This window comes from Bufo gargarizans, chromosome 6 (genome assembly GCF_014858855.1).
Source record: "Bufo gargarizans isolate SCDJY-AF-19 chromosome 6, ASM1485885v1, whole genome shotgun sequence".
Taxonomy (NCBI): Eukaryota; Metazoa; Chordata; class Amphibia; order Anura; family Bufonidae; genus Bufo; species Bufo gargarizans.
The window spans coordinates 246,379,584-246,404,201 of NC_058085.1; the positions used below are offsets into that span (position 1 = coordinate 246,379,584).

The window sequence follows — 24,618 nt, forward strand, 5'->3', positions numbered from 1 at the left end:
TCAATGGTGTTCAAGACGTCTTGGCTATGTTAAAGATAATACAAATGGATCCGTTCTGAACTGATCCGTCTGTGCAGATCCGTTACGGATCTGCACCAAACGCCAGTGTGAAAGCCATTTAAAAAAATCTGAGGATGTAACTTGCAGCATAGGGGTCTTCTTTCACATAAAGGGACTCATGCGCAACTCCTGTCATGTCAAGGGGGTCCCAGTGCCTCATGCATAGCCATTAGAGGTGCTCCTCTCCGCAAAGTACGGTTATCTTCATTGTATCTATTTTATGTATACTGTCCTCACTGTATATACACTGTACCATACTAGTGGTGGCAGCCATTTTTCTGTAGCCCTGCACTAGCATTTTTCGACCACTAGGGAGAGCAATATGCATACATAACACTGTGTATCGTAGAAAAGAGCAGTAGGAATAAAGGCAGGGAAGTCACAGAGACAAAGCCTCCGTAATACCAGGGTACACCTGAGGTGAAAGGATCCCTTTATGCTGACGCCATTTCATTGAAGCCATTGATAGAACACAAAAACCGCCCCTCTCAACTGACAGTGCCAAAGATCACATGACAGCTCCCAGAATTCTCTGCGCCATGTAATTGTTACTTCCGTGTTATATTTTCACATTCACGGGAGTAAAAGACTGAACGGAATGATAACGGAAGGTACAGTAACCTGTAGTATACTGGCCAGTGTACCTTGCCATGTTAATAATCGGTCATATACAAAATTATAACTTATGTAATAAACTGTAAGCAATAGCTATGCAGTATATGCCACTGTGTAATGGTCTGCTATAGGGCCATATAGAAGATGCCATTGTGTAATAACTCATATTGTATATTACATGTAATATGTCAAATATTTAACTGTGTATAGTACACAATGCTGTGTATGCTGTCTATAACCACAATATGCCATATAGTATATGCTGCTGTGTAATAACCCACAATATGCGTTTAGTATACGACCCTGTGTAATAACCAGGTATAATCTGTATAATAATTCACAATATGCCATATAGTATATGCTGCTGTGTAATAACCCACAATATGCGTTTAGTATATGACCCTGTGTAATAACCAGGTATAATCTGTATAATAATTCACAATATGCCATATAGTATATGCTGCTGTGTAAGAAGCCATTGTAAGGTGTGCTGTGTAATAACCCGCAATATGCTTCTGTGTAATGCTCCACAACATGCCATATAGTATATGCTGCTGTGTAATAACATTCAGTATGCTGTACAGCATACACTGGCCTGTAATGACCAGCACTGTGCTGTATAGAATACATCTCTGCGTAATAACCCAATATATATTTGCCCTGACAACCAGCACTTAGGTTAGTTAGGATGCCCCATGTTTTCGGTGCAGAATCTGGGCTGAAATCTGTGATCAAAATCCACCCTATGAACATAAGGTGGACTTAGGCTCCATTCACACTCGCGTTTGGTGCGGATCCGTCATGGATCTGCATAGACGGCGGCACCTTTACATGGGCAGAATGTGCCTGACAATCTACACAGCTTAGGCTACTTTCACACTGGCTTTCAGAGCGGATCCGCCCAGACGGATCCGCTCATATAATGCTGACGATGGGATGCGTTCAGAACGGATCCGTCTGCATTATATTGTAGAAAAAATTCTAAGTGTGAAAGTAGCTTCAGACGGATCCGTCCAGACTTTACATTGAAAGTCAATGGGGGATAGATCCGTTTGAAAATTGAGCCATATAGTGTCAACTTCAAACGGATCCGTCCCCATTGACTTACATTGTAAGTCTGGACGGATCCGTTTGCCTCCGCACGGCCAGGCGGACACCCGAACGCTGCAAGCAGCGTTCGGGTGTCCGCCTGCTGAGCGGAGCGGAGGCCAAACGCTGCCAGACTGATGCATTCTGAGCGGATCCGCATCCACTCAGAATGCACTTTTCCTTTGTAAGGGTTAATAAATGGGCATATAACAGTGTTTCCCAACCAATGTGCCTCCAGCTGTTGCAAAACTACAACTCCCAGCATGCTCGGACAGCCTTTGGCTTTGCGGGCATGCTGGGAGGTGTAGTTTTGCAACAGCTGGAGGCACACTGGTTGGGGATCACTATTATATGCCCCCCCACCTTATTTTATTATTCACGGTTTGTTTTAGCATGAAATTGAGAGAAATTAACTGAATTTCTCCTCCATTTCATGCACCATACCCACCTGGCCTGCTGTAAACCTTCCCATGTGGATGCACCAGAGTACTGGGAGGTAGTGGCTTTACCTTCTTCCCATTGCTAGGCAACCGCATGGGACTTGGGAGGCGCCGCACAGAAGTCCCGTCCCCACGACGATCAGCTGGGACACACTGCTGTCCCCACGCTGATCAGCTGGGAGCAGCGCCCCCCGGAAGTGAAGATTGGACACCCCGCCGCCCGGAAGAGAAGATGGGACACGCTGTCACCGCTGATCTGGGACACAGGACCCGCTACACGGCAATGATGTATCGGCCGCGGTATCGGCGACATTTGCACGAGTACAAGTACTCGTGCAAATGTACGGTGTCAGCCCCGATACCGATACTGGTATCGGGACATCCCTGGTGGAAACATAATACGTTCCTGTACATGAGGCCTAACTTTTATTATTTGTGGGGTGGGGCATTTGGGAAAAAAATTAATTCAGTTATTTTTTTTTTTGTTTGTTCACCGATGTTTTAAATAACATGTCTTTATCATATGTGCTGTGACAAATGCTGCAATACTGTGTTTGTATGTGGGTTTTTATTTTTACTACTTTTACTAAATAATTTCACTTTTTGGGACATCACAATGTAGTTAATTGGCATTAGGCTAATAGCCCATGGCAACGAGGGGGTTAAATAGTTAGGATCGGAGTTGTCTCTAATCAGGGGCGTAGCTAAAAGCTCATGGGCCCTAGTGCAAGAGTTCAGCTTGGGCCCCCCTTCTCTTAGTGCTTGTGGAAAAGGGGCAGGGGAGCATGAAGCCTTCCTGCTGCCTGAGGCAAACATTGAATGGGCACCCCCTCATGCCAAATTCTTGACCTAACCCCTCCCCTCCATCCAGAGGTGTAAATTGACCAGCATGCACTTTCTATAATGCCAGTGTCTTTTGTGGCACAAGGGTCTTTGGGCCCCCTCAGGCTCCTGGGCCTGGTAGCGACTGCTACCTCTGCACCCCCTATAGCTACGCCCCTGTCTCTAATCTTGGCCGTTACAGCGGGAGCCTGGCTTCTAGAGTTGTCATGATACCAAATTTTTGATTTGATTTTGATACCAAGAAAAAGTATTGCGATACTCAATTCCACGCAAACAAAATAAAATCAACATTTTCTTTGCATCGCCATTTTCTGAAAGCCATAACTTTTAAATTTTTGGTTTACGCATCTGTATGAGAGCTTGTTTTTTTGCGGGACAAACTGTAGTTTTTATTGATACCATTTTTGGCGTACATACATTTTCAGACGCAGATGATGCCTGATGGGCAATTCCATTTGTGACGGAATCACTATTTAAGTATGTGCTTCCACATTTGTCTGCTACTAAAGTATATGCATTTTGGCATTGTGTGACAAAGCATATATGAGACTGTACATGTAAGCAAAAATACTTATATTTTTTGCTTCTGTTACATTGTGTAAATTGTCCATAACATGTTGTGACGGAATCACTTTTCATGGACACAAAGCGATGAGTTTGTTTCAAAAAGAAAAATCTCTGTGAATGTAAAAGAAAAAGATAATGTTTTTGTTATATATGTTATACATTACTGAGTATATAGCCTAGTAGCAGATATCATTTTTTCTCACTTCGTTATACAACATAGCTTACCATCGATTTCAGCACTGTGACGGAATCACCAGTTGTCCTTCACAGTGTAATGAAAGATTTTATTCAACTTAAGTTTTCTTTAATGAATATTTAAAAGCTTATAATTTTCTTTTATACAAGCAGCACTCATTCTGCATTAACGGAGTTCGCAAATACATATTTCATTCTGTCATAGGACAACTTTAAAGTTGGCTGCGGTATATGTATAACATCATGGTTATCAAACCAGCATTGATTTTCTTTTTCTGGGAACACAAAAATCTGTCTGCTTCATCATTTTTTCTCAAGTTGAGAACTTCAAATTGGGAGTCTGTTGGTGACACTGAAGTAATTTGTCCAACGTATGATCGTTTTAATTTTTCCCATAGTATGTACAGAGCACGAAACTACCAACATTTAACAATGATGTAGTCCTTTAAACCAGTTGACATCCAACTGATATCGCTGTTGTAGAACTCTTCCCCAACAGCATTGACCTGCTGATTACTTTCTCTGGGACTTAAAGATTGGGATGGAGAGAAAAAACTGATCACTGAGGCATTGTACAACTTTTATGATTTTCTGTGGACTTAAAGGGGTCCCCCCCGGCAGCCCCCCTGACATGAGCATTGGAGCAGTTCATGCTCCGATGCTCTCCTTTGCCCTGCGCTAAATTGCACAGGGCAAAGGCATTTTTTGGAGATCCAGTGACGTACCGGGCTCTCCATGGGGCTGCCAGGAGAGCCGGTGATGTCACCGAACACAGTTTCCGCCCAGCGGTGTGTTATTGAAAACAAAAAGAGCCCTGCGCGATTTAGCTCAGGGCAAGGGAGTGCATGAGATGCTCCAATGCTAGCCTCAGGGGGGGCTGTCTAGGTGAAAATAAGTGTATGTCCGGGTTCAGCTCTGAACCCGGACAACTCCATTAAGTGCTTTCCCAAGACTTTGCCCACTATTGTACGGAAATGATGAAGGTAAAGCATATTCATGACTGCATGGAGTATCGGCAACTGCTGTAGATATAGAAGCTTTATCTTGTGAACTGTCTTCTGCTTGTCTCTGTATCTTATTTGACCAATATTATGCTGTTTGTTGAATTTCTTAAGTTGTCTTGGTGTCATTGCTGTCCACTTGTCTTGCTTCCGATCCTTTTCTTTCATTGCTTCATGCAGGCCTGCATCTTTTTGTCTTTGTCGACTTTCACGTCGTCTCTCAGCATCAGTTTTACCCATCTTTCTCACAAGTTGCTACAACCTCAAAGAAATCAAATAAATTGGATGCTACATAGACCTATACTACCACTCTAGTTAGCATGAAATAGCCTTATGGACATTCAGGTGATTCCGTCACAATGCCATAACTGTCCTAATAACATGTGAAAATTTTTGACTTTTTACAGTAATAATCCTGGTAAAGGTAGTGCTTTGCACAAAACTTTTTATTGACCTGTATAAAATACTGACCCGTATAGCAAGAAAAATCAGTTATCGTGACGGAATCACATGCTCATGCACACCATCTTTAACCACCTCCGGACCGCCTAACGCAGATGTGCGGTCCGGAGGTGGCAGCGCTGTGCAGAGTCACGCATATACGCGTCATCTCGCGAGACGCGAGATGACGCGAATATGCGCCCGCGCATGCGCAGTTCGCGCCGGCATTTCGTTCAGGACTATTTCGTCAGCAACCTGCCAGCCGTGATCATTGGCTGGCAGGTTGCTGATTTTTAAAAAATCCAATCAGAGAGCCGAATAACAGATCATATTTGTAAATATGATCTGTTATATGGCTGCCTGCTCCTCTGCTGGTTCTTTTCGTCGGTTGGATCCAGCAGAGGAGCAGGCTTCACAGTGAGTACACCAACACTACACACTTAGCCCCAGATCACCCCCCTGAACCCCAATTAACCCTTTGATCACCCCTGTCAATCACAAGTGAAAAGAAAAAAGTGATCAGTGCAAACTGTCACTTTTTTTTTTCACTGGTATTGACTGTTAGGTTTCAGTATAGTTTAGGCCCCTTGGTTAGGTAGTTTAGGGATCGGTTAGCGCCCAGCCCACCGCACCGCAGTCCGTTATTCGCTGATTAGCGTATCGCTAATCAGCATTTGTACTTTTATAGTATCTGGAAGTGATCAAAACTGATCACGGTCAGATCTATAATTGTACTAGTGTCACTTTAGTTCTCCCTCCACCCAAAACGCAGTGTTTGCCCGATCAGGCCTGATCGCTCGCCCACACGTGCGTTCGCCCACACCCGCCCCACCGCAGTGACAAAAAAAAAATTTTTTTTTGATCGCTGCACATTCAATTTACACGCACTGCGGCGATAAAAAAATCAGTTTTGATATTTTTTATCAACCGCAGCGGCCTCCGGTACTTCGCTAGCCTCCCCTTTGTAAGACAGGCTTGCTTTTTTTTCTTGGGTAGTCTCAGGGAATACCCCTAAATTTAGTTGCCCACATGTCTAACAGGGGGTATTCTTCTGAAGAGGCCTACAGGCTTCTGACCCAGTCGGATGAGGAGTGGGAACCCTCATCTGATGAATCCAGCGGGTCAGAATACGAACCTGTAGAAAGCAGTGGCTCTCTGACCCAAAGTTCGGACGAGGAGGCTGAGGTCCCTGATAGAACCAGGCGTACCCGGCCCCGTGTCGCTAGACCGCAGGTTGCGCAGGATCCGCTTCAAGAGCAGCAGAGTGGGGCTGGTGCTGTCGGATTACGTGGTGAGGCATACACCAGCAGCCCAGCCCTTCCTGGACCTAGTACCAGCACTGCCGTACAACCTGGTGAAGTAGCGAGCACCAGAAGGGCAGTTGAAGCTGGTACGGTGGCACGTGCAGTAGTGACCCCGTCGCAGCCACCGCAAAGACGTGCCTGTAGAGCCCCTAGAATCCCAGAGGTGCTGGCAAACCCTGATTGGCAGTCCCCAACTTCAGCCGCACCTGTAGTTTTCCCTTTCACCGCCCAGTCTGGAGTTCGGGTTGAGACAGCTCAGATCGGTTCGGCCCTGGGATTTTTTGAGCTGTTCTTGACTGCGGAGCTTTTAGACTTAGTTGTGGCAGAAACAAATCGGTATGCCACACAATTTATAACCGCTAACCCGGGAAGCTATTATGCCCAGCCTTTCCGGTGGAAACCAGTCCAAGTTTCCGAAATTAAAACTTTTCTGGGCCTCCTCCTCAACATGGGCCTGACAAAAAAGCATGAATTGCGGTCATATTGGTCCACGAACCCGATTCATCACATGCCCATGTTCTCTGCTGCTATGTCCAGGACACGATTTGAGGTCATCCTGCGTTTCCTGCACTTTAGTGACAACACCGCCTCCCGTCCCAGGGGCCACCCTGCTTTTGACCGGCTCCACAAAATTCGGCCCCTCATAGACCATTTCAACCTGAAATTTGCAGATATTTATACCCCAGAGCAAAACATCTGCATAGACGAGTCCCTGATACATTTTACCGGGCGCCTTGGCTTCAAACAATACATCCCAAGCAAGCGCGCCCGGTATGGGGTCAAATTGTATAAGCTCTGTGAAAGGGCCACAGGCTATACCCACAAATTTCGGGTCTATGAGGGAAAAGATCAGACCCTGGAGCCGGTCGGTTGCCCTGACTACCTGGGGAGCAGTGGGAAGACAGTTTGGGACTTGGTGTCACCCTTATTCGGCAAGGGGTACCATCGTTATGTGGACAATTTTTACACAAGTGTGGCCCTCTTTAGGCATTTGTTTCTAGAACGGATTGGCGCCTGTGGTACCGCGCGAACTAGTCGCGCGGGCTTCCCCCAACGGCTCGTTAGCACCCGTCTTGCAAGGGGGCAGAGGGCCGCACTGTGTAACGAAGAACTGCTCGCGGTGAAATGGAGAGACAAGCGTGACGTTTACATGCTCTCCTCCATTCACGCAGACACGACAATACAAATTGAGCGAGCAACCCGTGTCATTGAAAAGCCCCTCTCAGTCCACGACTATAACCTCCACATGGGAGGGGTGGACTTCAATGACCAGATGTTGTCTCCGTATTTAGTTTCCCGCAGAACCAGACGCTGGTATAAGAGGGTGTCTGTATATTTAATTCAATTGGCTCTGTACAATAGTTTTGTTCTCTACAGTAAGGCTGGGAGAACTGGATCCTTCCTCAAATTTCAGGAAGAGATCATCGAGAACCTCCTGTACCCAGGAGGTTCCGTGGCCCCATCCACCAGTGTAGTTAGCCGTCTACACGAGCGACATTTCCCCAATGTCGTTCCTGGTACCTCAACCCAACCGTCACCCCGAAAAAGATGTCGTGTCTGTAGCAGGAGTGGAATAAGGCGTGACACCCGCTATTTCTGTCCTGACTGTCCTGACCACCCTGCCCTATGCTTTGGAGAGTGTTTCCGGAAGTACCACTCACAGGTACACTATTAGCATAGGGATCATCTCACCAGGATAGGCACACAGGGCTATTAGGGCCCATTCACTCACTGCTGCTGCAAACGTCTCCTTTCACATGGGACAAAGTGCATAACGCACTTCGCCACATCTTTGGGCGATTTGCGCTTTGCACATTGACCCATGGGGAAGGAGAGGTTTGTTCTATAAAGGTAAAAAAACAAAAAACAAAAAAAAAAACCCACACCAGTAAGCAAACACGTTAATGTTCAGTTCAAAAAGTTAAAGTTACATGTTCTGTTGCAAAGTTAATAAAATTATTGCGTTGCGGCCTGGTTTTTTCTTTTTTTTTTTTTTTTGTCTTTTTACCTTCCAGGTGGACCAACCGATCGACCAGCTGCAGCACCGATGTGCATTCTGACAGAAGCATTGCGCTGCTGTCAGATTACACGCAAGTCGGTGTATGCGGCGCTGCAAGACGGGATTTTCTCCTCTGCAGTGACAGATACGTTTGCCGAGGCATACGAGCTGAGGAGGAGGCGGCGTTCCTATGCTTTGGCAAACACTTTGTATATATATTAAAAAAAATAAAAATTAAAATAAATCCCGGCAATGATTTATTCATCCACATCGATTGATGCAAATGGAGAAATCTGGTTTGCCAGGGCATACGAGCTAAGTGGGTATGGATGTAGGGCGGAGCTCCTATGTCCTGGCAGACGCCTTTCCCCTCCATTTTTTTTTTTTGGGCAGAGATTTTTTCATCCACATTGATCAATGCGAATGAAGAAATCTGTGCCTTTCATTTTTTTCTTTCAGCCCAGAGGCTGAACGGAAAAAAAAATCTCATTACCTGTATGCTCAATATAAGGAGAATAGCAGAAACTCCTAATGCTGGCCATACATGTAATGATTGCGGAGACCCTCAAATGCCAGGGCAGTACAAACACCCCACAACTGACCCCATTTTGGAAAGAAGACACCCCAAGGTATTTGCTGAGGGGCATATTGAGTCCATGAAAGATTGAAATTTTTGTCCTAAGTTAGCGGAAAGTGAGACTTTGTGAGAAAAAAAAAAAAAATAATAATTTCCGCTAACTTTTGCGAAAAAAAAAAAAATTTCTATGAACTTGCCAGGCCCCTCATTGGATACCTTGGGGTGTCTTCTTTCCAAAGTGGGGTCACATGTGGGGTATTTATACTGCCCTGGCTTTTTAGGGGCCCTAAAGCGTGAGAAGAAGTCTGGGATCCAAATGTCTAAAAATGCCCTCCTAAAAGGAATTTGGGCACCTTTGCGCATCTAGGCTGCAAAAAAGTGTGACATATCTGGTATCGCCGTACTCAGGAGAAGTTGGGGAATGTGTTTTGGGGTGTCATTCTACATATACCCATGCTGGGTGAGATAAATATCTTGGTCAAATGCCAACTTTGTATAAAAAAATGGGAAAAGTTGTCTTTTGCCAAGATATTTCTCTCACCCAGCATGGGTATATGTAAAATGGCACCCCAAAACACATTCCCCAACTTCTCCTGAGTACGGCGATACCAGATGTGTGACACTTTTTTGCCGCCAAGGTGGGCAAAGGGGCACATATTCCAAAGTGCACCTTTCGGATTTCGCAGGCCATTTTTTACACATTTTGATTGCAAAGTACTTCTCACACATATGGGCCCCTAAATTGCCAGGGCAGTATAACTACCCCACAAATGACCCCATTTTGGAAAGAAGACACCCCAAGGTATTCCGTGAGGGGCATGGCGAGTTCCTAGAATTTTTTATTTTTTGTCGCAAGTTAGTGGAATATGAGACTTTGTAAGGAAAAAAGAGAAAAAAAAGAAAATCATCATTTTCCGCTAACTTGTGACAAAAAAAATAAAATTCTAGGAACTCGCAGTGCCCCTCACGGAATACCTTGGGGTGTCTTCTTTCCAAAATGGGGTCACTTGTGGCGTAGTTATACTGCCCTGGCAATTTAGGGGCCCATATGTGTGAGAAGTACTTTGCAATCAAAATGTGTAAAAAAATGGCCTGCAAAATCCAAAAGGTGCACTTTGGAATATGTGCCCCTTTGCCTACCTTGGCAGCAAAAAAGTGTGACACATCTGGTATCGCCGTACTCGGGAGAAGTTGGGGAATGTGTTTTGGGGTGTCATTTTACATATACCTATGCTGGGTGAGAAAAATATCTTGGTCAAATGCCAACTTTGTATAAAAAAATGGGAAAAGTTGTCTTTTGCCAAGATATTTCTCTCACCCAGCATAGGTATATGTAAAATTACACCCCAAAACACATTCCCCAACTTCTCCTGAGTACGGCGATACCAGATGTGTGACACTTTTTTGCTGCCAAGGTGGGCAAAGGGGCACATATTCCAAAGTGCACCTTTCGGATTTCACCGGTCATTTTTTACACATTTTGATTGCAAAGTTCTTCTCACACATTTGGACCCCTAAATTGCCAGGGCAGTATAACTACCCCACAAGTGACCCCATTTTGGAAAGAAGACACCCCAAGGTATCCTGTGAGGGGCATGGTGAGTTCCTAGAATTTTTTATTTTTTGTCGCAAGTTAGTGGAATATGAGACTTTGTAAGGAAAAAAAAAAAAAAAAAAATCATCATCATTTTCCGCTAACTTGTGACAAAAAATAAAAAGTTCTATGAACTCACTATGCCCATCAGCGAATACCTTAGGGTGTCTACTTTCCGAAATGGGGTCATTTGTGGGGTTTTTCTACTGTTTGGGCATTGTAGAACCTCAGGAAACATGACAGGTGCTCAGAAAATCAGAGCTGTTTCAAAAAGCGGAAATTCACATTTTTGTACCATAGTTTGTAAACGCTATAACTTTTACCCAAACCATTTTTTTTTGCCCAAACATTTTTTTTTTATCAAAGACATGTAGAACAATAAATTTGGCAAAAAAATTATATATGGATGTCGTTTTTTTTGCAAAATTTTACAGCTGAAAGTGAAAAATGTCATTTTTTTGCAAAAAAATCGTTACATTTTGATTAATAACAAAAAAAGTAAAAATGTCAGCAGCAATAAAATACCACCAAATGAAAGCTCCATTAGTGAGAAGAAAAGGAGGTAAAATTCATTTGGGTGGTAAGTTGCATGACCGAGCGATAAACGGTGAAAGGAGTGTAGTGCCGAAGTGTAAAAAGTGGCCTGGTCATGAAGGGGGTTTCAGCTAGCGGGGCTGAAGTGGTTAAACAGCTAGTGGTTGACTTGTAAACATGGTGGAAAGTCTCTATCTATTAATATCAAATCTCTAATGCATGCTACAAGTGACTGCACTTACCAAACAAATGTCAAAACATCCTGGCTTACTTGATGGTATCACAAACTTGACAAAGAACGCACCATCTGTGCAAGCAAATCGGCCATCTTGGTTTACAATGTTGCTACATCAAGGTGCCTTTTTTTTAAAAGTTGCAAAATAATATTTCCTTGAACTTTAGATTGTGTACATTAATATTACATACACATTGTGTTTTTAAATACAATTTAATTTTTGTGTGATGGGGTTGACATTTCCATGGAATTGCCCTGATGTTTTTTTGGTGTTTATATTTTTTTATATGTAAAATTGGCAAAGGGGGTCATTTAAAACTTTACATATTTTTGTTATCCCTCTGCTTTACCTCACAGATGCCATGATCGTGGCATCTGAGGAGTTAATTGACCAATTTCAGCGTGATTTCCGATCCCAGTCGTTGCGGTTGGGTGTCTGTGGTATTAACAGCTCTGGCACCTGCCGTTTATAGACCAGGCTCACTACAGCAGCCCGCTCCATACAATTCCCTGCGCATAACACCCTACATGTATGGCAATTGTGTTAAAGGGTTAATGTGAGGCACATGGTGTTTATTTTTTTACCTCCACGTGCCTCATATTAATAGTAAGTGACATCGTTATTAACCCCATTTTGCCCATTATATGAGGACATGATGGGGTCACTGTTACTATTAATGTGACCACGTGCCTCACATTAATACAGGCATACAGCATGAAGCAGATATCTACAAAACTGCAGGAAGATCTTCCTGGATGCTGAGAAGTAAAAGGACCATTGATGATGTCATTACCATGTGACCAGTAACAAGTGGATATTATTAGTGACATCATCACAGGTCCTTTAATTTATCAGCTTCCAGCACCACAAGGATGCAGTGAGTTTTCCTCTCCCTTGCCCCCTCCTATTCTCTCCCCTCCCTGACACTTCCCCATCAGGCCCTTCAGCTTTTTCATTGGTGACAGAGGCCGGCCTTGTCACAGTGGAGAGGGTGGGACGCTCTACCTCCTCGCTTTGCGCGCTCCATGTTTTCTGATAGGGACTGATACTAAGCAGCGCATTAGGCTACTTTCACACTAGCGTTTTTCTTTTCCGGCACTGAGTTCCGTCCTAGGGGCTCAAATCCGGAAAAGAACTGATCAGTTTTATCTTAATGCATTCTGAATGGAGAGCAATCTGTTCAGGATGCATCAGGATATCTTCAGTTCAGTTTTTTTGACTGATCAAGCTTTTCAGAAAACCGTAGCATGTTATATTTTTACCTCCGGCCAAAAATCCTGAACACTTTCACTGAACGCCGGATCAGGCCTTTTTCCCATTGACCGCTGTGTGTTCAGTCAAACCGGATCCGGCTTTTGCATGTTATACACGAAAAAAATTGAAAAAAAAGTTAAAGTCCATAAATGGCGGATCTGTTTTTTCCAATGCATTTTTTTTATTGTGATCAAAATCCTGATCAGGATTCAAATGTAATCAGTTTTCACACGTTTTTCTGGATCCGGCGGGCAGTTCCGGTGACGGAATTGAATGCCGGATTCAAACAACACTAGTGTGAAAATGGCCTTAGGGTACTTTCACACTAGCGTTTTTATTTTCCGGGACTGAGTTCCGTCACAGGAGCTCAATACTGGAAAAAACGGATCAGTTTTATCCTAATGCATTCTGAATGAAGAGCATTCCGTTCAGGATGCATCAGTTCAGTCCCTCTTACGTTTTTTGGCCGGAGAAAATACAGCAGCATGCTGCAGTTTTTTCTCCAGCCAAAAATACTGAACACTTGCCATAATGCCAGATCCGGCAGTAATTTCCATTAAAGTGTATTAGTGCTGGATCCGGCATTAAGTGTTCCGGCAAAACTGATCCGGCTTTCCCGTCTGCGCAACGGCACACCTTTAAAAATGCAAAAAAAAATGAATACCGGATCCGTTTTTCCAGGATGACACTGGAGAGACGGATCTGGTATTTCAATGCATTTGCCATCACTTTTCGTCCGGATTGCCGGATCCGGCAGGCAGTTCCGGCGATGGAACTGCCTGCTGGAATCCTCTACTGCAGGTGTGAAATTACCCTAAGCAGAGCTCAGTATCGAAAAAGCGCCAATCCTGGTATCATATTGAACTGGGTATCAAAGTATTGAAAAAGTATCAAGACTTTGATACTAGGTGCAACCCTATTGGCTTCAGCCAGTGCAATGTTCATGTGGCCTAATATTAGCACCACCTGTCGGGAACGTAGTTGATGTGGACTTCACAATTCTGATAAATTCAAAATTGTACCACACTGAAATGGTGAATTAGTAGAATAAATGTCATTAAATGCACACTTCCGTGTCTAGTTTGCCGGTTTAGGGTTTCCTAAAGTAAAGTAAGTCAACCAAAAGTGTCTAACCATGACTACATTTATTATACAGCATGTGTCGCTGTTATAAACTTGGCACAGTAGTACCCCACTAACTTCATACTTTTATACTTTTTAGTAAACATTCTCTGTTTCTCTACTTCATGACGGTGACAAGTGTGACCAGAATGGAGGTCAGGAGTGAGGTGACAGAAGTTATATTGAATATCACCCTGGAGATCATCCACCTGCTAACTGGAGAGGTGAGGGATTCTGGGAACATGCACTGTCCAGGATGTGTGTGTATATATATATATAGTTAATGGGTGCCATTCTCTATACACAGGATTACATTATAGTGAAGAACAAATTTGGAGAGTGTGTGATCTCTAGCAGCTATCCAAATATATCAGGAGAATGGAGCAATACCCAGAGTCTACCCATCATGGAGGAGCCTCCATCTCAATCAGTGACCCATGAGAGCAATGAGAAAAAACATTCTGAGAAGATCCTTGAACTCACGAACAAAATAATTGAGCTGCTGGCTGGAGAGGTGAGCTCTGCTGGGAATGCTGGATAATTATATAGTAAGGCATGGGATAATTTGTCTGGATGACCTCTGGATCATTGTATGTGTCAGGTTCGTATAAGGTGTAAGGATATCTCTGTGCATTTCTCTATGGAGGAGTGGGAATACATAGAAGGACACAAGGACATGTACAAGGACGTCATCATGGATGACCACCAGCCCCTCACATCACCAGGTAAGGAGCTGTATTTATCAGTGTAATATGATAATCTCTTCAGAAGTTTACAGTACAGGATAAATACATGCCATTTGTCTCAAAGACGCTCAAGTCTTCCAAGTAACTGTCATTCCTAGAAGAAGTGGCCCTCTAAAGAACAGAAAGCCCTATTAGACAGGGCGATATTCGGCCCAGTTATCGGGAACAAGCATTCATAGGAATGCACATTCCCAATAACTGGGCTGTATAATCATGCCTCTGATCAACAGATAAATGAGCAAGCTCGTTTGTCGGCTGATTTGCATCTTTAATCAGAATGAAATATGCTCGATTATCGGCAGCAGATATCCCTGTGTTATCAGGATTATATTGCTGATAACCCTAACTGTGCCCCAGACTATATAATAGGCCGATGCACACAAGCGCAGAGCAACATGTTTATAGGCGATCAGTGCTCGTCCTGCCTGAACACCAGGCAGTATAATAGAGCACTTAGAATTCATTCAGGTCCCCTAAGTTACACCAGTGAATACAAAAGAAAAACAAGATGTCAGGTACTTAACAATAGAGGAAAAGGAACCTTTGGTTTCTCCATATTTATTTTCCCCTTACCCATGACGGCACCTATGCAACTAGGACCTCCCATCCGGGACACGAAACATGAAGAGATAAAATGGTTCACACCCCCACCAAACCTCAGTTCAGGCGTCCTGTCCTCCGGATAGGAGGTACCTGAGGAGTTCCCTTTTTCTTTTTAGGTTCTCACCTCGGAGGGCTGGGGGAGGTCCGGGTCTACAACACCGTAACGGGACCTACCCCTGGCGGCGTAAGTCTCTGATGGGAGCCGTCGCCTACGCCTGTCCTGCTCCTGTGTTCAGGCGGCTCCCGATCCATGGTAGTGCGGCGGCCCACTTCTAAGATGGCGGAGAGTTCTCCCAATGCGCTCTGTGCATGCGCGCCGGGGTGGCTTCTTCTGGGGCATTAAAACTCTGCCGGCGGCGCTAATAGGAATGGGAGGGGCTTGCCGGCCTCATGGATTAGGCATTTCTGTTGGACATACTGTTAAAAGGAGCCGAGCCGCGTAACAAGTTGGCAGCAGGAGGGAACAGCCAGCCATGGTACGCAAACAGTGCTGTGCAGGACCTGGAGTCTCCCCTATGATGTCGGAACCAGGTGATGCTGGATGTGTCGATCCCTTGGAACCCTCGAGGCCCAAAAGCCCGGTATTGGACCTGAGGAGTAGGGAAGCTTGACTCCTCACTTTGGGTGAGATTGATCCTCTAGGGGAGATTAATCCTCTATTAAAGGGATTCTGTCACCAGGATTAACAATATGTAGATATTTATATGTGCCCATTAGTCTTCATGCAGTGTTTACAATGATCCCTCTGTTTATGCTTTGTGTGCCTTATATTCTTAAAAAAGCGATCTTATTCATATGTAAATACCCTCTGTCAGGTCCCCAAGAGGTGTCCACTGCGCCTGTGCGAGACTACGTAGCAGAGATTACATGACGTCAGGATAGTGCAGTGAATAAATTAAGTAGTAGGTGGTGTTGGGCTCCGGATCAATGGGCGGTGCTGGCCTCCAGGAGATCGTGGGACAACCCCTTGGGCTCCTGACAGAGGTGATTTACATATGAATAAGATCGCTTTTTATAAGAATATAAGGCACACAGAGAATAAACAGAGGGATCATTGTAAACACTGCATGACTAATGGGCACATATAAATATCTACATATTGTTAATCCTGGTGACAGAATCCCTTTAATAATTTTGGGTGTTTTGCTTCTTTTTTTTTTTTTTTGTTAGATACCAAAAACACCTAAGAAATCTTCCGGCAAAACTCAACATAAGGAATGTGGAAGATGTAGAGTAGCGTTGTCAGCTGCATATGCTAAACCACTATGTCAAGCTTGTATAGATAAGTTATGGAAGAATCCCATAGCTTATCTAAAACCATTAAGGCCTTACTACGATCTGAAGTGAAGTCCTCTATTACGGTAAGTCCTTCAGTCGGGGCCGTCTCTGATTCTGATCTTTCTGGTGGAGACAAAGACCTAGAATCAGGTCAGGAGTTATCGTCTGATTTTATGTCTTCAGATGAGGATTCAGCGAGGAAAGAATGGAAAAACCCTGACAGAATTTTTTTTATACCTAATTCTGTTAAAAGAAAATATCCATTTGAAGAGTCAGTGGCGGGCGTATGGGACAGAGCTCCTGCTGCAGATGCTCCTGTAGCCAAAATAGCCCAAAAAATCGTCTGTTCTGTTTGATGATTTGGGCTGTTTAGGAGAGCCTTTAGATAAAAGAGCTGATGTTTATCTTAAGCGTACTTGGGAATGTGCCTCTACAAGTCTCGGGCCGGCCATTGCTGCCTCCTGGGTCTCCAGGTCATTAAGGCTATGGTTAGGTCAACTAAAATCCCATATCAGAGACAAACCCCCTAGAGAGGACTTACTATCCTCCCTCCCAACTTTCCTCAAGCAGCAGACTTCCTTGCAGATGCTTCTACTGATGTGGTCCGTTTTTCTGCCAGAGCAGCAGCTATGTCAAATGCAGCAAGGCGTGCTATTTGGCTTAGATCAAGACAAAGGGGTACGCAAAATAATAGAAGTGAGAGAGAAAAATTTCCTAAAAGATCTGGGTTGTTTTAATTTAAAACCAAGGAAAACAGATCAAAAGACAAATCCCAATGACGCCAGAAGTCAGGTGGGAGGAAGACTGTCTCAGTTCTTCCCAGCCTGGGGGTCCATTTCTCAGAACAAATGGTTCCTAAGTGTAACAGAAAACGGATTTCGGCTCGAGTTCCTTTCTCGTCAATTTTTTTTTTTCACTCAGACAGTTCGCCACAAAAATCAGGAAAAAAGGAAAGCTTTGGAAGCGTAGATTTTTAGACAAGCGAGTAGTTTGTTCAGTTCCCAAGACAGAGAGGGGCAAGGGGTTCTATTCCCCTTTATTTTTGGTGAAGAAACCAAATGGTACGTTCAGGGTTATTTTAAATCTGAAGAAACTGAACAAATTTCTGGTCTACAAGAAATTTCGAATGGAGACGATAAAAACAACTGTGAGCCTCCTCTTCCAGGATTGCTGGATGGCAAGCCTGGATCTGCAGAACGCGTATTACCACGTCCCAAACCATTCCTCCTCCCAAAAGTTTTTAAGAACAGCAGTTTGGGTTGAGGGGAAGTTGCTGCATCTCCAGTACAGGGCGCTTCCCTTTGGTGTAGCACAGGCTCCAAGAGTCTTCACCAAAGTGGTAGCAGAATTAGCAGCCTTTTTAAGACCTTCAGAAATTACTCTGGTGCCCTATCTGGATGATTTTTTGATAATCTCTCTGTCAAAGGAGGGACTAGAAAAATATATGAAATTCCTGTGCTCCACTTTAGAAAACCTAGGATGGATAATCAATTGGAAAAAATCTAATCTGATTTCTTCTCAAGTTTGCATTTTTTTGGGAATCCAGTTGGACTCTTGTTTACAAAAAAGTTTTCTTCCACTTCAAAGGAGAGAGGCGATTATGGAGCAAATATGGTCAGGCTTCCTGTCCTACCACTGTACTTTCAGGGAAGCGATTGCGGTGGTAGGTCATATGATATCAGCAATCCCAGCAGTACCTTATGCACAGATCCACTCCAGAGCTCTTCAAGCAGACATCCTAAGATTCTGGGACGACTCCCCGTATTCTTTGGATCAAAAATTCCACCTTTCCTCAAAGGCAAGACGCTCCCTGTTGTGGTGGATGATACCAAAAAATCTATCAGCAGGAGTGCCATGGACATTTCCAGACCAGACCATAATTACCACAGATGCCAGCCCTTGGGGTTGGGGAGCCCACTCCCAAAACAGATACTGGCAAGGGAGGTGGGATCTGAATATGAGGAAAGCATCCTCTAATTTCAAGGAGTTAAAAGCAGTAGAGAGGGCACAGAAAGATTGTGTTATATTCGGACAATTCAACAGTGGTGCCCTACATAAACCGTCAAGGAGGAACGAGAGTCTCTTCCCTCCTACATTTATGCCAGGATATCTTTTGTATAGCAGAGAGAAGAATGCTTTTCCTTGCAGCAGTACATCTGAAGGGGAAGGAGAATATTATAGAGGACTTCCTCAGTCGAGTTTCCATAAAACAGGGTGAATGGTGTCTAAACAAAGAAGTTTTTTTTTTACAGACAGTCCAGAGGTACGGTCTTCCTACAGTGGACCTTTTTGCCTCAAGAGCCAACAGGAAGGTAGAGAAATTTTTCTCCCATCATTTGGACAGCCCATCAGCAGTGGATAGGTTAGCTCAGGATTGGAGCCAAGAATTAGCGTACGCCTTCCCTCAAATTTGCCTCATCCCACGAGTATTGAAGAAAATAGAGAGAGAGAATGCCTCGGTTATCCTGATTGATCCAAAGTGCCCCAAGAGGTCCTGCTATTCGAATCTTCTGAGGTTGGCAGTACAGCCTCCGTGGACCCTACCATTGAGAGAGGACCTTCTTTACCATGGTCCGCTAGTTCATCCCAGCCTAAAAGTTCTTCAGCTTTCGGCATGGATTTTAAAAGGGAGATCTGGTCAGGAAGGGGATTGTTGAACAAGGTGGTTTCCACCTTGCTAAAAAGTAGAAAGGCAGTTACCTCTAAAAAAAAATATTAAAATTTTGAATATTTTTTCTACATTCCTAGGTCACAGCCCAGATTCCTTTACATCTCCACAAATGCAAAGAATCCTAGATTTTTTTGCAAGCAGGGCTAGATAGGAATCTTAAAGCTTCCACACTAAAAGTTCAGGTAGCTGCCCTAAGTATTTTTTTTGATTATAGGTTAGCTGATCATCTGTGGATTAAAAGATTCTTGTCAGCAGCCTCTAGGTTACATCCTTCCTTAAGACCATTGTCTCATCCCTGGTATTTGAATACAGTTCTTTTGGTCCTATCTCAGAAGCCATTTTAATAGAAATCTCATTTAATGGTTCAAATGCTCTCCTTTTAAAATGGCCTTCCTTTTATCAATAACCTCTGCTAGATGGGTTTCTGAGATTCAAGCGTTTTCTGCTTTCCCTCCTTATACCACTTTTTTTGAGGATAAAGTTCTCATCAGACCAATTCCATCTTTCTAGCCGAAGGTGGTCTCAGATTTTCACAGAAGTCATGATGTGGTTCTTCCCTCCTTTTGCCCAAATCCAGCTAATCCATCAGAAGAAAAATGTCATTGCCTAGATGTTAGGAGGTGTCTGCTTTTTTACCTAGATTCCACTTCTCCTTGGAGGATAGATGAAAATCTCCTAATCCAGTTTCAGGGAAAGTGTAGGGGCCGCAAGGTTTCCACTAGTGTTATTGCTAAATGGGTAAAGAATGCTATTTCTCTTGCCTATTCTTCCCTTAGTCTGCCCACTCCAAGGGGGTTTGGGGCTCGTTCTACCAGGGCCATTGCGACCTCTTGGGAAGAGAGGGCAGATGCTTCTCTGGCCCAGATATTTAGAGCCACTACCTGGAGCTCTCCCCATATTTTTTTCTGGCATTACAGGCTGCATCTTGACTCAGATGCGACCTTTGGGAGGAAAAGTGCTACAAGCTTTTTGTCTGATTTATAGTTTAGTCCCGCATGGGTGCCGTCATGGGTGAGGGGAAAACAATAATTGCTCTTAGCTATAATTGTTTTTCTTTAAACCCATGACGGCACCCCAAAAGTTTCCCTCCCTAATTTAAAAAAAGAGAGTGAATATATTTAGATAGAGCCTCTTTTCCTTGGAAATGTGGAGGAACTACCGGATAGATTTTCCTCTTTCCACTATTCATGTTGTGTTCTGTCCTTTTAATCCTTCTTGCTTGGTGGTTGGCACGCCTCCGGAGTTTGATTTATTATCAGGTGTGGTGGGGGTGTGAACCATTTTATCTCTTCAGGTTTCCTGTCCTGGATGGGAGGTCCTGGTCGCATGGGTGCCGTCATGAGTTTCAAGAAAAACAATTACCGGTAAGAGCAATTGTTGTTTTCCACCTGTTTGGATGACAAACCATTCTTAAGAGACCATTTAGAGAATCTTTAGTCTGGTCATGGCTTGTAAACATGTAACAGCTTGGTTCTTATCAATCATCAAATGATTTATTATACAGAATGGGAATTAAAAGATGATTTAATTTATATTTTACAGGTCACCTTCATGACAATGCATCCTCACATGGGCAAGATTCTTATTTCCCCAGGCAATTAAATCATTCCAGTTGGAGCCATTTAAGTAACGATTCCAAGAAGGCCAAAAATGATTTATTTGAAGTTTCATGTGATGGGGGAAGCTTAACATACATTAGCAATTATGTACCCAAAGATCAAGCACAATATTCATCTACTCAAGTTATTGAGAAACCAGTCTCATGTAATGGAGGAACCCTCATAGATACCAACATTTATACAACCACTGATGATACCAAACAACATCCATCTACACATATTATGGAGGAACTAGTCTCTTGTGATGAAGAAAACCTTACAGATCCTGATATTTATACACTAACAAATCCCACACAATATGACCCATCTCCTTATATTCAAGAGAAACCAGCCTCATCTGATGGAGGAACTCATACAGACATCAACATTAATATGGCTACAAATGATAATGAACAATATCCATTTACACATATCATGGATGAACCAGTTTCATGTGATGAAGAAAACCTTGCAGACCCTGGTACATCCAAAGATCCTACACAACATTATCCATCTTCTTATATTAAGGAGAAACCAGCATCATATGATGGACAAGTCCTCACAGACCCCAACATTTATTTATACACAGATGATAATGAGCATTATTCAACTATACATATTACGGAAAGAGCATTCTCATGTAATAAAGAAAAGCTTACAGACCTTAATTTTTTTACAACCACAGATCCTATACAACGCAATCCGTCTCCTTATATTAAGGAGGAACTAGTCTCATGTGATGAAGGTCTCACAGAACCCAACACTCATCCACCCACAGAGCATGCACAACAATATCCAACAACAACTATTAAGGAGGAACCAGTCTCGTGTGATGAAGATTTCACAGAACCCAACATTTGTACACCCACAGACCATTTACAATATCCATCTCTTCATATTAAAGATGAACCAGTCTCATGTGATGAAGATCTCACAGAACCCAACAATTATACACCCACAGCTCATGCACAACAATATCCAACTATACATATCAAGGAAGAACGAGTCTCATGTGATGAAGAACTCACAGAACCCAACTGTTATCCACCCATGGACAATTTACAATATCTGTCCCCTCATATTAAGGCGGAACCAGTCTCAAGTGATGGCCCCAACAAATATATACTAACAAATCATTGTCAGGAACACCAGTATGCTTATAGTCAAATGGAACATGACTCAGAAAATGGAATAAACATTACCAGTCCTAATATTTATACACAGAGATATCGTGTGCAACATCCAGCTACTTATGTTAAAAAGGAACCAGTCTTGTGTGATGGTGGAGGTACACACACAGATCACACACAACCAAATCCAACTACACATATTAAGGAGAAAACAGTACCATATGATGTACGAGACTTCATAAACGTATACAGTTACTATACACAATATCAACCTAAACATGTTAAACAACCACAACCGGTTTCATGTCGAGGCAAAACCAAATTTGCCCAACAAAATGAAGTACCAGTCACTTGTCGATTTGGATTCTTTAAAGAGACTGATCTTTGTAACGCTAAAGACCATACACAAAGCTTTCCATCTACTTGTGTTAAGGATAACATATCTGTACAACAATCACCAGCTTTAGGTAATACAGATGTAAAAACAGAAAACCCCCCATCACCTGTGAAGGTTATAGTACTGGCTCACTTAGTTGATGTAGATCATGCTAAATCAGGTAGCACAAGCAACAAATATGAGAACTTCCAGAGCCAGGAATGTGTTGCGAGCACTTCTTATCGTTTTAAACATGATATGGAGACAAGGTTGTCTTTCAGAAATCGTTCTAGTTTAGTGGGAAAACCTGAAGCAAGTCAGACATTTGGTGACATTTCCAATCTTACAAAATACTCAAGGACTCATTCTAAGAAGAAAACTCCCCAATGTTCAGAATGTGGACAGTATTTTCTAAGAAAGATCCAACTTGATGCCCACTTAAAAATGCACGTAAAACAGAAGTCCTTTCAGTGTTCAGATTGTGGCAAAAAAAATTTGGACGACGTTCAACTATTGGATTGGGCAAAACATAACGGGGAAACAAATTATCTATGTTCTGTTTGTAGGACACGTTCCGACAATAAAGCAGATTTTAATCATGAAAAAGATCACAAAGGAGAGAAACCATTCCAGTGTCCTGAATGCGGCAAATGTTTCAGTATCTACTATGAACTCTTTATTCATAAAAAGACTCACACAGAACAAAGTAACCACAATGGAGAAAAACCATTCCAGTGTCATGAATGTGGCAAAAGTTTCAGTATATATTATGAACTCTATATTCATAAAAAGACTCACATGGAAGACTTCTCTGAAGAACTGTGAAACCATATGAATGCACAAGTCAGCCAAAGCATTACGTTCTATGCAGGGTTTAAAGGAGTTAACCCACTTTGTAGATGTTTGCCTTCCCCTGAATACAATGCACTTGCTCCCTTCCTGAATGGTGGTCCCAATTCCAAAAAACACATTTGTATTATAAGAGGCTCTGCTCTTTTTCCCTGCCGGTTGCACCCCCTCCACTTCAACAGGGACAGGAAGTGTAGATGTAATTGTGCCTGTCCCTGAAATCTCGTAACTACATGTTTGGCGCATAAGCAGTGCAGGGCTGGAGATTGCTGGGCAGATAGAATCCGTATTTTTCTCAGAAATAGGACCACTGATCAGGATTTGAGAAAGGCCATTGTATTCAGGGGTAAATCGCACATCTTCATAGTGGGTTGGCTTTATTTACCTGTATATTCGGACTGATTCCCTTTAAACAATTTGAATGTTCAGAGAGTGAGAAAAGTTTCAGAAACCACTATCTTAAAGGGGTTGTCTCACTTCAGCAAATTACATGTATTATGTAGACAAAGTTAATACAAGGCACTTACTAATGCATTGTTATTATCCATATTGCCTCCTTTACTGGCGTGATTCATTTTTCCATCACATTATACACTGCTCATTTCCATGGTTACAACCACCCTGCAATCCATCCGTGGTGGTCATGCTTGCACACTATAGGAAAAAGTGCTAGCCTCTCTGGTGGCTAGGATCGTGGGAGCGCACATAGGCTGGTGCTTTTTCCTATAGTGTGCAAGCACGACCACCACCAATGGATTACAGGGTGGTCTGTAACCATGGAAATGAGCAGTGTATAATGTGATGGTAAAATCAAGCCAGCCAGCAAGCAAAGGAAGCAATATGGATGATAACTATACATTTGTGAGTGCCTTGTATTAACTTCCTCTACATAATAAATGCTATTTGCTGAAGTGAGACAATCCTTTAAGGCACGTCAACAAACTCACTGGAGGGCTGGTACCTCCTGAAATCAGGGAAAGATCCAAAGTGTGGCTTCCTTTTATAAAAGACACTTCACTCTGCCCAGTTCATGATAAGACTTATCCCACAATCACTTGACAAACCCTATTAAGTTAAAGGGGTTGGACACCTTCTGGTTACTGTTGACCAATGTGTCTGTGAGATTACTATGTGGCACTTACTAATATAGTCTTTGTTGAAATTCTGCACCATTTTCTATATTTCATAAGGTATGTCCCTTGTTTACAAAGTCTTTTGTGCTGTCCACTAGGGCTGCAGTAAACTATTATTACAGTAATCGAGTATTCTATTGATTATTTTTTATGATTATTCGAGTAATCTAATAAGAAAAAATGAATAGACTGTTTTCCTTTATAAAAACTCATCAGACCCCCTGCCATCAAACCCCAACACCCTTCGTTCTCCCTGTGAATCACCTCCATATGATGTCTCCTTCATTCAAACACATTGCACATGCACCAAATCCCTAACAGAACATATACAGAAGGCAGGTGCAGTGTACTTGAATGGAGAAG

At 43.1% G+C, this 24,618-nt stretch overlaps 1 protein-coding gene across 2 annotated transcripts; it reads left to right on the forward strand.

Moving 5' to 3' along the window:
• Positions 1-590: 590 nt before the first annotated feature.
• On the forward strand, positions 591-23,662 carry LOC122941570 (gastrula zinc finger protein XlCGF66.1-like). Of its 2 annotated transcripts, XM_044298905.1 has the most exons (6): positions 591-671; positions 13,972-14,095; positions 14,179-14,385; positions 14,473-14,596; positions 20,464-20,533; positions 20,712-20,849. In XM_044298905.1, exons 2-6 carry the CDS (start codon positions 13,997-13,999, stop codon positions 20,722-20,724), a joined length of 513 nt encoding a protein of 170 aa, XP_044154840.1. In that variant the 5' UTR covers positions 591-671; positions 13,972-13,996; the 3' UTR covers positions 20,725-20,849. The 2 variants fall into 2 exon arrangements, with proteins under 2 accessions (XP_044154840.1, XP_044154839.1); XM_044298904.1 differs by lacking the exon at positions 20,464-20,533 and having other exon boundaries at positions 20,712-23,662.
• Positions 23,663-24,618: the final 956 nt, after the last annotated feature.

Coding starts and splice junctions, on each gene's coding strand:
- LOC122941570 (XM_044298904.1), top strand. CDS start 13,997: ATGACGGTGACAAGTGTGACCAGAATGGAGGTCAGGAGTGAGGTGACA. Junction 14,096..14,178: donor TCCACCTGCTAACTGGAGAG/GTGAGGGATTCT, acceptor CTCTATACACAG/GATTACATTATAGTGAAGAA. Junction 14,597..20,711: donor CCAGCCCCTCACATCACCAG/GTAAGGAGCTGT, acceptor TATATTTTACAG/GTCACCTTCATGACAATGCA.